This window comes from Poecilia mexicana, unplaced genomic scaffold (assembly GCF_051168715.1).
Source record: "Poecilia mexicana isolate PSO_F unplaced genomic scaffold, ASM5116871v1 scaffold_4, whole genome shotgun sequence".
NCBI lineage: Eukaryota > Metazoa > Chordata > Actinopteri > Cyprinodontiformes > Poeciliidae > Poecilia > Poecilia mexicana.
This window is the reverse complement of record NW_028263373.1, coordinates 15,022,682-15,036,775: the sequence shown is the minus strand read 5'-3', so window position 1 is coordinate 15,036,775 and position 14,094 is coordinate 15,022,682. Positions and strand designations below refer to the sequence as shown.

The window sequence follows — 14,094 nt, the reverse complement described above, 5'->3', positions numbered from 1 at the left end:
GCCAGTTGTTGGCCACATTGACCAAAGCAAAGACTAAAAAAAAAAAAAAAAACATTGGAAGACTGCAAAGACTCCATTTCCTAGCCATGCGCATTAGGTTAACCAGAAAGCTATCTAAAAAAGGGAACCATGTATCCACACAAAATAATCCACAGCGACACTACAAGGACGTAAGCACAGATGCTTCAAAGTCTGAAATTTTTCTGAAATAAAGTTTCCTGAGAATCTTTCTAAATGGAATCCCCTCTCTGGTGTCACAGCCACAGGTGAGGCACTAAATCCTCACCGCTATGAACCGGGCTTGTATGGAAGCGGCTTTGTAAAGCTATGTGTGCACCAATGTGTGTTTTTTGTGTACAACAACCATTTATCAGAAGGTGGGTGATGAATGCCTTCCAGTGCAAAAAGGGAAAAAGGAACAGAGACACTATACAACTCTTTCACTCAATGGAAAGAAAGTATACAATGCGTCCCTCTGTGAATTGAGGACAGAGCTGCACTTCGAGCTACCATACCTCACCTCTGCTACAAAAGAAAAATAAGGAAGAGGTCTGTTTTCATTTAGAGTACTCCACAGCTTGACAGCCACAATGAAAAGAGCGCGGCGTTAAGAGTGCGCCAGCCAATAGGTAACAGGCATACTGGCAGTGATCCTGGTGACGGTTGTCTCGTTACTTGTCATCATGTCTTGGTTTGATTTGTGGTGTCATGTTGTCATAGAATAAAACTTGCACAGCAGCGTTTGCTGTCTCTCTTTGCTCCTCGTCGTGTCTTTTTTTTTTCTTTTTTTTGTGTCTCTTTTTTAGTTTCACTTTATTTTCTGCTGTCTTTCACATGGTTTTCCGACTGGTCGCCACTTAGCCTCCGCTCTCCATTTGCTAGCCCCTATTCTCTGGTTGTTACCTCTCCTCGTTTCTCTCCCCATATTTCTGTGCTCTCCTTTTCCTCCCTGGCAGAGGAAGTTGGACCAGTCTGTTCCTAATGAACCCCTGCAGGCTCCAAAACCCCCCACTCTGATTTCCTTAAGTGACTCTGGCAGGATTTTAAAAGAGCCCTTGGTTGCTTTAAGACACATTCAATAAAAATGTCAGATGAACAGATGAGAACATTCTTTTTACGCGATCTTTAATTTGGTTGCGTATCATATTGAGGCCAAAATGTCAGTCAGTCAAAAAGCAGAATGTGAAACGGGTCATTTTAAAAAAAATGAAGATTAAATAAAAACTTTTTCACAGATTCTTTTTCAGCGATGAACTGCAGCAGAAATTCTCAACGTGTAAAAAAAAAAAAAAACAGTATCACAAAAAGTTAATGTAAACGATTTTTTTATGCAAAATTTATAACAGAATTATGATCTTCCTACATCTTATGAAGGGTAGATAGATTAGTAGTCAGATTTTTGTCACTGTCACACTATAGGAGAATGTGAAATTATGTTGATATCACACATTTGTCTGTCCATTTTGCAGTGGAAGTTCTTCTTTGTTGCTTTTTAATCAACTTCATAGTGAAGCAGCTGTTATTATTGTTGCCTTACAGCAAGAACGTCATGGGTTTGAATCCTGATCTCATGCATCTGCGGTCCTCCGGCTTCCTTCCACACTGTAACTACTTGAAAGTTAGGTTACTTAGTATCAAAATTGCCAGTAAGGGTCATTGATTGCATGGTTGTTTGTCAAGTCTGGGTGATGCAGAGGGGTATGTCTTGCCTCAAGATAGACACCAACCCATCCTCAAACTACCGATGCATGGAGGGAGGGACAGATGGATGGACAGATGTTTCTTGAGACTGGAAGTAATGTTTAGGTTTGGAAGTAAAACAGCCAGAGTTCTGAATTGAAGAGAATCTGTGGAGAGTGTTGAAGAGTAGGGTGATGGAAATGAAGCCTTCCGATTTCAAAGATTTAGGGCTTATCACCAAAGAGAGCAGACGAAACTGAGGATGGTCAGAAATAAGAAAGACAAGGGTGTTATTACTGAAATGCCAAAAATGATTTTTTTTATTGATTACTGAGAAGAGAATAAACCATTTTTGTCATTTTCTAAAAGTAATACATCTAAGAAAATAACAGTAGTCCTAAATTCCTTTCTTCAAAAACCATACTTCTTTTTTACATTGTTTTATCATCATTTTATGTATAATAAAACATCCGTCCAAAGCTGTTGGAGAATGATATAATGATGAAAATGAGTAAAAAATTACATCCAACCCTTGATCTAACCATAGACAAAAGTCTTTACATGAGCACATAGTGCAAAGCACTCACTCTCTAACAACAACATTAAATGCAACATCCTCAGCCGCAATTACACTAAATGCCCTGCGGAGACTAAACTTACCTACTTCGCTGAAATACGCCTCCTGCTACCTGTCTCTATATGTGGTTTCGATCTCCTACGGATTCTGTGATAACACTGAGTTGCTAATGTTGACATGCAAAGATGCATGATGTAAATTATCACTGAGACTGAATGCCATCTACATAGGTTCAGAAATAGCTTTAATGGTACCCGCCTGTACTGTAGTGATATAGCAATTAAGAGTGCTTCATTAATGATTAACAAAAATACAGAGTGCGAGGATGAGAATTAGACATTTACCCTGATACGTTACAATGTGAAATAAACATTTGCACTGGACACAAACCAAATTGTTTATGAAGGCAACTGTGAAATATAGCTTATCAAAGGGGAGCCTCATTATTTTTATTTCAACTGTCTGTTCGGGTTAAATTGTCGACAAGCCGCAACTCTGTTTACAGATCATTACAGAAAGTAAAGAGTAGCAGAAAACAGACCAAGAGCAAACAACAGATTTAAATTACTTACTCAATTTGATGTAGTCGACTAATTTCCAAAGCGATAACTCCTCTGGTTTGGACGCGGGGTTTTGTCTAATGATCTCTGACCCCTTGGTGCGTCTGAGAACTGTGATGCGCCTCAGGATAGTTAGTATGTAAATTATTTTCAAACAGCAAAATCCAATATCCAACAAAACCAGAAGTACAACTGTCATTCATTACTGCTTTCACTTATTCTATCTACACTGTGTGCACAGTCGTATGGGAACTGAGTATTTTGAGAATATCGTATTTTTTTTACGTTTTTCATTTTCAAGGTGCAGTATGAACATTAAACTTATCTGATTAAAGTGTATTAGGTGGTGGTCAACCAGATCAACCATCTATCTCAGCATGTGCATAATTACTCAGCAGTCTTAGTCGCTCAGAAAAAATGGGCAAAAAGTGACTTTACCAAATGATTTCAAAAGAGTAACAAAAATAAATAAATAAAATGGAAAATAAACAAAAAGGGTTCAACCCCACCATCAAAAACATGAGCTGAAATTTCAAGACTGACATAAAATATCGCACACCAACAGAAAACTATAAAGTCTATTGGATATGTGTGTGTTTGCCAGTGTAAGTGTGCGAGTGGTCAGCTGCAAAGGCTTTTCTGTAGAGTCTGACAGCAGTTGAAAGGAAGGAAGACCTTCTGAATCTCTCCTGCCACTAAAGGAGCTGCTCAGTGCCATCAGAGTCCCCTATATGGGGCAAGAGACTGTGTCCAACAGGCATAGCAACTTATATATACATTTTATATTAAAAAAAAGTTGGTTTAGGTACCTTTTTCATTTTCTCTCCTCGATAAATGAAATCATGTATTTACTCAGATTTTTGTCTGATATTAAAATCTACAAAAACAAAATCTGGTAAAGATGCTAATTATTTTTCATAGACCTGTATAATTGTTTCTGTTATAAAGAAAACTGATACAAAGAAAAGTAATTAGAGTCGACATGAAAAAATTTGTACCTGAGGGTTCTCTTGTCCTACAAAAAGAAAAAAAAAAACTTTTCTAGTAGAGCAACACAAGACCAACAATCAGGTGCCTTATTTCCCCAACAAATTGCTTCCCCACATTGACATTCATTTTGCCTAGAATAGTCGCTAAAACAAGCACAAGGTCTGCTGGTGATTAATCGCTACAGAAAAAAAAAAACACCTTATTATTCCTAGCAGAGGGCAAACAACCACTGCTTTGACAAGCCTCCCATTTTGCCCCTCAAGAGTATCAGCACAGTTCAGCCGTTGTCAGAATGGAGTGTTTGTTGCCACACAATGGTGGAATAAGAAACGGTGGCAGAGAGAAGAAGAGAGAGAGAGAGAGAGAGAGAAAGAGACAGAGGGAGAAAGAGAGAAACCAAGCGTGTGTAGCAGAGCGACAGAAAGACAGACAGCTAGACGCCCTGTTTAGTCGCTCTCTTGTTTCAGACGTCTTATCAATCACTGTTCTGTTCTTTTTGTGGCTTTTCTTGCGGTTCGCTCGGACACAGGGAAACTCTAGCTGAGCGTGGCGGGCTGCTGCTGATGCTGAAAAGCGAGGGGGCCAGCGCTCAGCTCAGAGGCTGGGGATGGGGAGAGAGAGGCACTTTTTTAAATGACATACAAAGACGAAATCAAGCACAGGCACTAAAGGTGCAAAGCAAATACGACGAAGCTTGCACACACAAATATGATTTTTTTTATTTTTTCTCGTATGCATTCCTTAAAAAAAAAAGAAAGAAAAAGAAAGAAAGAAAGAAGAAATTTCCTGTACAATTTAAAATGCTGGTAAAAACATCCTTGTATGTCCCACAAATCCACCGCATGTTTAACTCTCACACAACACAGTTTCTTGTGGCACTCAGTAAATATGCCATTTATACCTTCCCTCTCAATCACATGTAGCATCACCAACTGCTGTGTGTGTGATGATGAATGGATAAATGCTGGGGTATGTTTTCAACTGCCCCACATACAAAGACTGCGCTTGCCTAATTTGATACTTATTCCATGAAATAGTCATGTTGGGGGAGAATGGATGTGGATAGAGACAGGCAGTCCCATACATCATTCTAATTATTCTTTAATAAAGCTCATATAAGCCAAACAAATGATAAAAGGTCAATACTGCCACCTAGGGTTTGTAAATGGAAGGGTACACCACTGGCGTTAAGAAACACACATGTATAATATAGGAATAAATCCTGCAAACATGCAAAGATTATTCAGAGGTGGAGAGGAGACTGCAAGACGGCTGATATTGTAATATCAAACTGTACTTATTCTCTACTTTTATTATTACCCCACATAATCATGTCAGGATGAAAACTATTTGTACAGATCTAGTAAGTGATTGTCACACTAAATCACACAGAATACCTGATAATGTTTGCCTTGGCTGTTCCAGAGGTTAGGAAATTCTTCCCAAGTTTCCTGTGGATATAAATGAAAGGCAGGCTAATCTTTAAATTCCTTCTTTAAAAGCCCTCAGAAAACATTTAAGAAGCTTTAAATTTCACTCTTGCGTGAAATACGCTGACATGAAATGTTCATCTCAGCCTCTAAAGGTGAAACACAACATAGTGCCCCTGTTTGTGTTTGGAGAAGGAAAAGAATGAACACACACAGTATGCCTTTCTATCTTCTTTGCATTGATTTCCATTCAATTTTTATTCATTCCTATAGCCCAACCCAGTAGGACTATAGGAAATCCCTGGTTTACTTATCAAAGTGTGTGTGGGTGTGCCCCCCTCAGAGAGAAAACAGATAACTACACTCCTTCCCAAAAAGAAAAAATACTTGCTATACTTGTCACTTAATTCATACATGTTTCACGGATGTGGGGTTTTCCTGCTTTAGCTACAGTATGTGTAGCACCACATTATACAATGCTTCAGTTGAATTTACAGTGCCAAAAATATAAACAACTTTCAACCGCAGTTAAGTTTGGCTTCTGTAAAAAAAAAAAAGAAAAAAGGGCCCAGGGCTTTGCAAACAACACTATGGTAGTGGAGCATCTTCAGATCCAACCCATGAAAATCTAATCTCAACTTTAAATCATCATGGTCAGACTGCCTTCTTTGTGTTATTTTGTTTGGCCCAGACTCTGACTCCTTACTCTCAGTAGCTTTAGGTACTAAAAATCTATCCACTTTATCTTTGACATAGGCTTGGTGAAGTTGGTTAAATGTTTGCAGTTACTTTTCGAGACCCTGAAAAGCTCTGGCAGCCCCTAACCTACATGCCTAACACTACGACTAACCTGAACTCAATTCAAAGTCCTAAACCTAATCCGTAACCTCTATGGGGCCAGAACTCTGGGGCCCATAAGGAGCAGTGGGTTCTCACAATGTAGTATTTGTTGAAAAAAACGGGAATAAGAAATGCTAAAACACACACACACACACACACACAAATACTTTCTTATACTCTAACTCAAAGGGAAAGGAAGTCTGGATTATGTTGGCAGTAAGGGATGGACAGGGAAAACCAAACTCATCTTGAAACGATTGGGTACAGACCACAGAGAGGAGAAAGTTGCAGGAAGGGGCAAAGAACTGCTGCCCTTAGGCTAAGAGGTCTGTTGTAGTCTGTTGCCATGATGCCTGGTCTCTCTCTCTTTCTCTCTCACCCACACACACACACACACACGCAGAAGCTCAGACACACAAACAAATCTGTGCCTCAGTTGACCCTAACCATGCTCGCCTCATTAGCTGCCAATCACTTTGAACAGACGCGCTAAAGGGAGGAAGGACCAGAGGTAGGAACACAAGAGATGAAGGAAGAGATACAAGTTTAGTTGTCATCAATAATCAAGCTGCTCTTGTGCCGCTGTCTGATGGTCGCTCAGTCCAAACAATAACACCTAAATAACCATAAAAGTGGATAAAATAGATTTCTTCCTTTTCTCCTCACTCCTTTGCTTCCTGAATTGCTCTGTCTGTGTGTTTTAAGCCGAATCCCTCATTGGCTCTTTGAGTGGATAAAACGAATGGGTTGTGGGCTGGAGGATGGCCAACGACACGCACACACACGCAGACACACGCAGACACACGCAGACACACATTGCAGAAGGCTATTCCAACATGGACTAGGACCAGCCCTTCTCAGTCCCCCCCCGCCCTCACACACACAGAGACACACACGGAGAGAAAGACAGGCTGTTGACACACTAACACAAAACTACAGACGCATCCTAAGTTGCAAGACTTTTGATGTATGTTTATCATGGAGGCTTAACACGTGTGACAAGAACACAAATTAAAATTAGATTCACAGATGCTGCACACTTGCACACTTTTGCACGCTCGTTGCGCCTCTAACAAGCAGACCAACCAGCCTTTTAAGATGTTGGGAGCTCACCAATAAAAAGGAAAAAAAAAAAAAATCTGCCTTGGGACTGAGCAAATTTTCATTTTTTTAGGCTCATTACAAACACTTCCTTTTTGTTTAGAGCTGAGCAGCTGGAGTTTTATGGTTGATGAGGGGAAACAATGAACAACAACAAAAAAAATAGCAAGAAGAAGTGAGCCAGAGCTTATAAGCTTATAATGAGGGTAGCCTTCAGACCACTGATCATAGCAGTGGGAATCATTGTTACCCATCGGAACCTCATGAGAACATAAATTGGGCCCTTGTTGCATTCAGGTTCAGATATAAACAATGGCTGAGACTTAATGTTGCATGCATGGTTACAAATCATGTTTTGGTTACTGGTATCAAAGCATTCCAAGGTATTAAAAATGCTAAAGTTTTCCTTTACATCATTCCTATGGTTTTAAAGTTCTTTAAACCACGTGGAGAAATGGCAAGAGGGAGCAGAGTTTCTCTAGCTGTATTTGAACTGCAAGTGAAGGAAGTTTATTTATGCAGGACCATTCAAACACAAGTCGATGCAAAATTATTAGCATTAAATCAAATGAAATATATCAAAATAACCCTAAAGCATTTTCAAGCACTGCATAAAGAGAAACAAAGATTAAATGCTAATTTAATATTCAGTCTCACACTTAAATCACTCATCAGTGTTTATATATATATTTTTTTTTGTAAATTCTGTTAACATTATCAACCAAAAAAATAATCATACTGGCCCATGGTCAGTGCTTACATGTTGTGTTTGTATTTACTTCATCCTCTCTCTCCCATCCCCCGCCTTCAAACTATTGATAACATTTTTCCATTTTACTCACCAAAGTTGACACCATTTGTCATGCTGGCTTATAGCACTTGGACCCTGGATAAGGGGCTGTAGGAGTGCAAGACTTGAAGATAATATCCTTCTGCTTTTTTTTAGTCCATGTGTAAATGCAATCCTTGAGGCTCGTACTAGATTTCAAGTCATGTGCCTTCCTCTTTGACGCTCACACAAGTTTTAAGGCATCGGTACACATATTAAGAATTTATGAGAGACTGTGCATTGATTATTGTTTTTTTTTTTTCTTTCTTTCTTTTTTCTGAAGACAAAGGACATACTCAATGAAGCCCTCGGAGCAAAAACCCTGGTTTTGACAAAAGAAACTACAATCCAAGCAGATTGTGTACACTGGTGAATGTGCCTGTGCGCGTGCACGCATGTGCGTGTGTGTGTGTGTGTGCGTGTGTGAGTAGCGACCATCACGGCTCAATGAAACGCCTTCCCGATACGAGACACAGATGCTGTCTGGACCTGTTTTAATGAAAGTGAATGTCTCGAGTTACGCCATTTGGGCAAGTGTGTGTGTTTATGTGTGTCTGCGTGTGTAGCGCTGGTGTTTTGAATGTCAATAGAAGCTAAAACTCGTGTTGAGACTGCTGAATTAAGATAAGGATCACACAAAAGCTTGTGTCTCCTTTTTTTTTGCCCCTTCTCTTCTCCCCTTTCGATACTTGCTTCGAGCACAATGCGTCTGTTTGATGCCTCCCCTTGGTTTGAGAGGCATCGCTCTTGTCTTCTATGTTCTCACCCCTGTGACAAGCTATTTAGCAGGTGCATGCGGCTCTATGGATTGTTTTCTCTATTATGTCTGTATTCCTTAGGATTTTACTTGCAGTAAGTGATTTTGAGCTATTTTTTCGCTTTCAGAGAGCAGAGGCTACAGCAAACTTGTCTTTCAATTTAATATCTATTTATAGTGGCTCTAATTAAAATACATCTTATTATTTAAAAAAATAAATAAATAAAACAACAAAAAGTTGGCAATTTATCAAAATATAATTGGTAATACAAAGGAATGTTTCTTCTCCCCCCTCATCCTCCAAGACACACCCAGAAAGCGGCTGACAAAAACGTAAATTCAAGGGCACAACTAATATCATCTGACAGATTCCTATACATGATACCATCTAGCTTTCAGGTATCTGACCGACTTTGAGTCTACACAGGTTGAACTTTCATTTCCTGCCTGCAAGTTTGCATGTTCAACAACCGGCTTTGACATCCTGAAGAGGAAGGGAGAACATTGTCGGAACACCGATCTGGGTAAGGCCCCGGCGAGGCGTGGCGCCCGTAATTCAGTGTGACACCAATAAAGAAAGTCCACAAACTCAACACAAACCTCTGAGGTCTTCACTTTCTGAAACATTTCTCACAATTGTTTTCTTCCATAAATATGTAATGGTGTAAAATGGTGAAATTCAGTGAAATATATTTAGTTTACTCCAAAATGGTGCCAAAAGTAATGTCCTGAAAAATGTAATTTAGGCCTGGGGGCTTGCCATAGGACACCAGTTGTGGCAACGAGCCTTTGGGGCTTCCTGCGTTTTGCACTCCTGCAGGAATACACACACTAACAAGTTAAAAAGTAGTAATAAAGCTATTTTCAGGCTTGACAGTACATAGAGCAAGGATTGCAGACAGCGTCTCTATGCTTTCAAAATGTCCCCACTAATCAGCTGAATTTTGGAAATAAATGATTGTCGCTGCAAATGTTGCGTGAAAGAGAAACAGGGTAGTGTGTGTGTGTGTGTGTGTGTGTGTGTGTGTGTGTGTATGTGTGTGTGTGTGTGTGTGTGTGTGTGTGTGTGTGTGTGTGTGTGTACATGGGATGTTAATTGATGAGCGTTATAGAGAGCTGCTGGTAGCACAGGGGGGATCATTACTGCTGGAGTGGAACAACTGCATTCACGGCTGTTTGCTGTGTCACACACACACACACACACCCACACGCACACACGCACACACACACACCTACACACACACGAACACACACATGTGCCCACAAAGTCACGGCAGTCAAAGACAGTGCAATCTTCTAGGTTTCACTTGTACATCTTTTCATTTCAAGTTGCAACCTTTCTATGAAAGCAAATTAATTTCGATTCTGTGGTAAAATAAAAAAAAAGAAAATGAAAAGAAATACCAATCATTGAAAAAAAACAGCTCACATATTTCACTTTCTTGCAAACTTGCAGCTTGACAAAAAGAAAAATCTTTTTTTTTTTTGTTTGGAATGAGGAGGAAAAACGAAACTACGATTCACGCGGCATTTCCTATCTTTCGGTCCAATTTGTGGGAAAGGGGGTGTGAGTGTAGCCACTTTGGGTTAAAGGATTTAGGTCACTCTTTAACTGACTGGCTGACATCAGAAAGGTGAGACAGAAATCCCGGAGTGGACTTCAATCTATATCTGGAATGAGTGACACTTAAGAGGCAGGAGTTGGAAAAAATGAGAACCCTGGTTCGTTGTAGTGAACATGAGATCTTGACCTATATTTCTACACTCTGGATATGTGTTATCTGTTTGTTATTGAGCTTGAGTATGTCTGAATGCATAAATCCTTGTAATCATGCGTACCCTATGCGCATTGCTTGACGTTTATATCAGTATTTCCTGGCTGTTTAAAGGATCATAAATAGATACTCGATACTCTGTGGGTGTTTGGTGTGGGGAAATGGTGTGTAAGCAACATCAGTGTTTGTTCACTCCTTTTCATGCCATTACACTTTAGCTGGAGAGCTGCTGTCACTCCGATAGTAAAACGGGAGAAAAACTCAATTGTGAAAACAGGAAAATAATTCATTCATAAAAGACATTTTAAAAGACCTGAAATAATAATAATAAAAAAAATAAAAAAACATTATATTGATAAATAACTAAAAAAACAAAATGCGCATTTTAGAGTAGCGGGAAGTGAAAGTCAAAGAGGAAGATTAGAAACAAATTGTTTATCCTCACAAAGAAACGCATATCTATTCAGATGTGTACCTCCAGCAGCCAGGGTTTGAGTTTGCGGTCCAGGAGGATGTCAAAGCCCAGGACCTCAAAGCAGACACTGTCGCTCCCTGGTGGTTGCCCGGCACGACACATGCGATAGGCGTGCAGCACATGGGGCTCAGCCACTATCAGTGTTTTCACCACCAACTCCTAGAAGGAAGTGAACACAAAAAGAAAAAAGATAAAACAAAACACAATTACCAAATTGGGCAAAAAAAAAAAAAAAGTAAAAAGAAAAGAAAAAAAACAATCTAAGTAATTTTTTTAAAGTTATTTAGTAATTATTCGAAAAATCACTAATGGAGGACCACCTGTTTTTATCTGAAATCATAAAATACAGATTCAAATTCATAAGTAAAGTCTAAATGAAAAAAAAAAATAGCTGGAGTCAAACATACAGTTTCCACTGAAGAGACAGTCATTACCACAGAAATGCTATTTATTGTCAGATTTTTCTTCTTCACTGCTTGTTTATTACCAGCTGATAATCAGACACTATTACTGGCACAGATTGTTTTTGAATTCCCTTCAAACACAGAGATTCCCCACTGTTGGTGCCGGTCCATCTGTGTTTCTAGTGGCGTCCAACCTGCGTGCATCTGTGTTTGCCCGAATGTTTGCTGGCTGCTACCTACTGGCCTACACCACTGTGGCAAACATGCTCAGTCTGACACACACATAAACACTTTGCACAAAGCTTCTCTTTACCAGGCAAGCGCCATGCAGTGCTGCTGGCATGCAGTTTTGCCCGGTCCAGTCTGACTGCCGGGTGCAGGAGAGAAGGTGGGGGGGGGTAAGGTGGTCTGGCCCTGGCCTGATAAGGCTGCACCCCTCCTGATCCTTTTTCAATCTGTGTGTTTCTGATGCACCTCCACCTATATGTCAAGCCATCTACTGTCTACCCACAGGCTACTCAGCACCATAACCTGCTCCCACTAACATGTCTGTACCCCAGGTCCGCAGCACCAGCTCTGTGTGTTTGTCTGTTCTTTGTCCTTGCCCACATCACCTCTTGCCTTATCCTGTGGCACCAGAGTTTGCCACTAATTTACTGTGTGTCCATGTTCATAGTCGTTGTATGGATTTTCCATGCCAATTCAAATTTGTTTTTCCAATCTTGCTTTTTGTCTTTATGTTTTTTTATCTGTCAAAATATGAATTCCTGACTTGTATTATAAACCCTGTGGCCTTGCTGTTATGGTTTTTATTTGAACAGTTTTGCCTTAAATGTTGTGTAAGCCATGAACAAATTTTATTTTAAAAAGTTTTGATTGGTCTTAAAATGTGTTTAAGCTGCAGACCAGGCATAATTTGTATGCCTAAGTGCATACCTTATTTAAAAAAAAAAGGAACAAACACACATAGAGCAGAGTATTTATAGTATGAATCTGCAGAACAGAGTTGAAAATTCAAATTATTTAGTCATAAAACAAGAAGTTATTAACTAATACACAAGTTTTTTTTAATGTCTCTCTGCAGAGAGTATACATAAATACACTTCTTAAACAACATGGCCCTAATCGATAACAAAAGTTGGAAATGATTGAAACTGGTATTTTAATGAGTGTAGAAGCTAAAAAAAAACTATTAGCAGTCCATTAGTAGTCAGGACCTGTCCACAAGTTTAGAGCAGCTACAAATGGCTGCACCTCTGCTTACCTGTCCTACATTAACTCATCAACATGTAAAGATAAGTCAGTAGTTCACATAAAAAACTATGCATAATGTGTTTAACACCCACAGACAATATGTCGACTAGAGAACCACAAATCTCTCTTTTCAACACTGGAACCAAGAGTCTCATCAGCCTACTCTGATTTTACTAGAAGAAAAACTGCTAAGAGGATAGGGAAAAGAATAGAAATGAAAGAAATGTGTGCGTCACAAGAAAGTGCAAAAATACACAACGGAAAGACTGTTAAGAGATAAGAATAAAAATCATAACATTAAGCCAGAACTCAAACACAAAAATGTAAACAAAAGGAAAGTGAAAAGCCAATAAAGAGAAGGACGAGAGCTGAAGAAAAAAAAGAAAGTATGCCCTGAGAAGAGAGCATCAGCCAAAAGGATTTCATTTCCAATACAAGCCTGGCATGACAAGCAGAGTGGCAAGAACAAGCACTGAGGGACAACACAACCCACACAACTGTGGACAAAGAATCAAAGAAAAAAAAAAGGAACTAAAAAACATGAACAGAACCCTGAAGAGTTGGTCTAAAAGAAATAAGTAAGAGACAAATTGAAAAACAAACAATAAACACATGACAGGGGTAGATGGAGCTTAAGAAGAGAAAAACTCAAGAATTATAGCAAGACAACGATGAAAGAAAGCAAGCAAAGTTGAGGTGTGTGAGTTGAGCTTCAGAGGAAAAGCTCACCCTACAGGAATGATGTTTCCTCTGAGTTCTGGCGAGAATTAAACACGCTCTCTGAATCAGTGTCATAGCGAATCGAATCAAACCTTTGCTATCCCACCTGTGTGTTGTTACAATCTGTGTGTGTAAATATCAAGGCACAGTAAAAGCTTAAATATGAGGAAGTTTGCATTCACGGAGTGTTTTGGATTGTTTAACAAATTTTCTATTTCCTTAGTGAAAGTAAACATCTAAGACAGTTTGGATACACAGAACCAGACATGATGGTATCTATCTGTGTGGATGGCACACTTACTGAGATGTCTTCCCAGAACTTTGACACGTCACAGTTGTTGACGCGGAGGAACTCGATGAACCAGCTGATGGACCTCTTGCTGCCTCTGTCTACTGCCTCAAATCGCTCAAAGTTCTCATTGTGTTTGTTCACAGAGTAGTTTGTCAGATGCATGTAAAGCTGGGTCTGTGGAAACAGAAAGGCACCAAAGCAAATATAGGAAGAAGTCATCTCATTTATGGCAGGGCAGACAGCTTAGAGAGACAGGAACCACGTGCATTTCTGAATCTCGTGAACCACATTGGAATGATGTAAATTGCAAAACAATATTTTCATCCTATGTCTCTATCCCTATATCTATTGACTGTGGCTAGGTCAGACGAGGTGTATTTTTGTGCATGAATACATAAAAATGACACTTG

At 39.5% G+C, this 14,094-nt stretch overlaps 1 protein-coding gene across 1 annotated transcript in view; it reads right to left on the bottom strand.

Moving 5' to 3' along the window:
- ttll7 (tubulin tyrosine ligase-like family, member 7) overlaps positions 1–14,094 on the bottom strand; it is a 78,113-nt gene that overhangs the window by 48,227 nt on the left and 15,792 nt on the right. Inside the window, exons 7-8 of the mRNA XM_088005261.1 lie at positions 13,694–13,858; positions 11,015–11,173 (exon numbers count right to left, since the gene is read on the bottom strand). Of these exons, the coding sequence (XP_087861387.1) occupies positions 11,015–11,173; positions 13,694–13,858 (324 nt within the window). The remainder of the gene's footprint in view (positions 1–11,014; positions 11,174–13,693; positions 13,859–14,094) is intronic.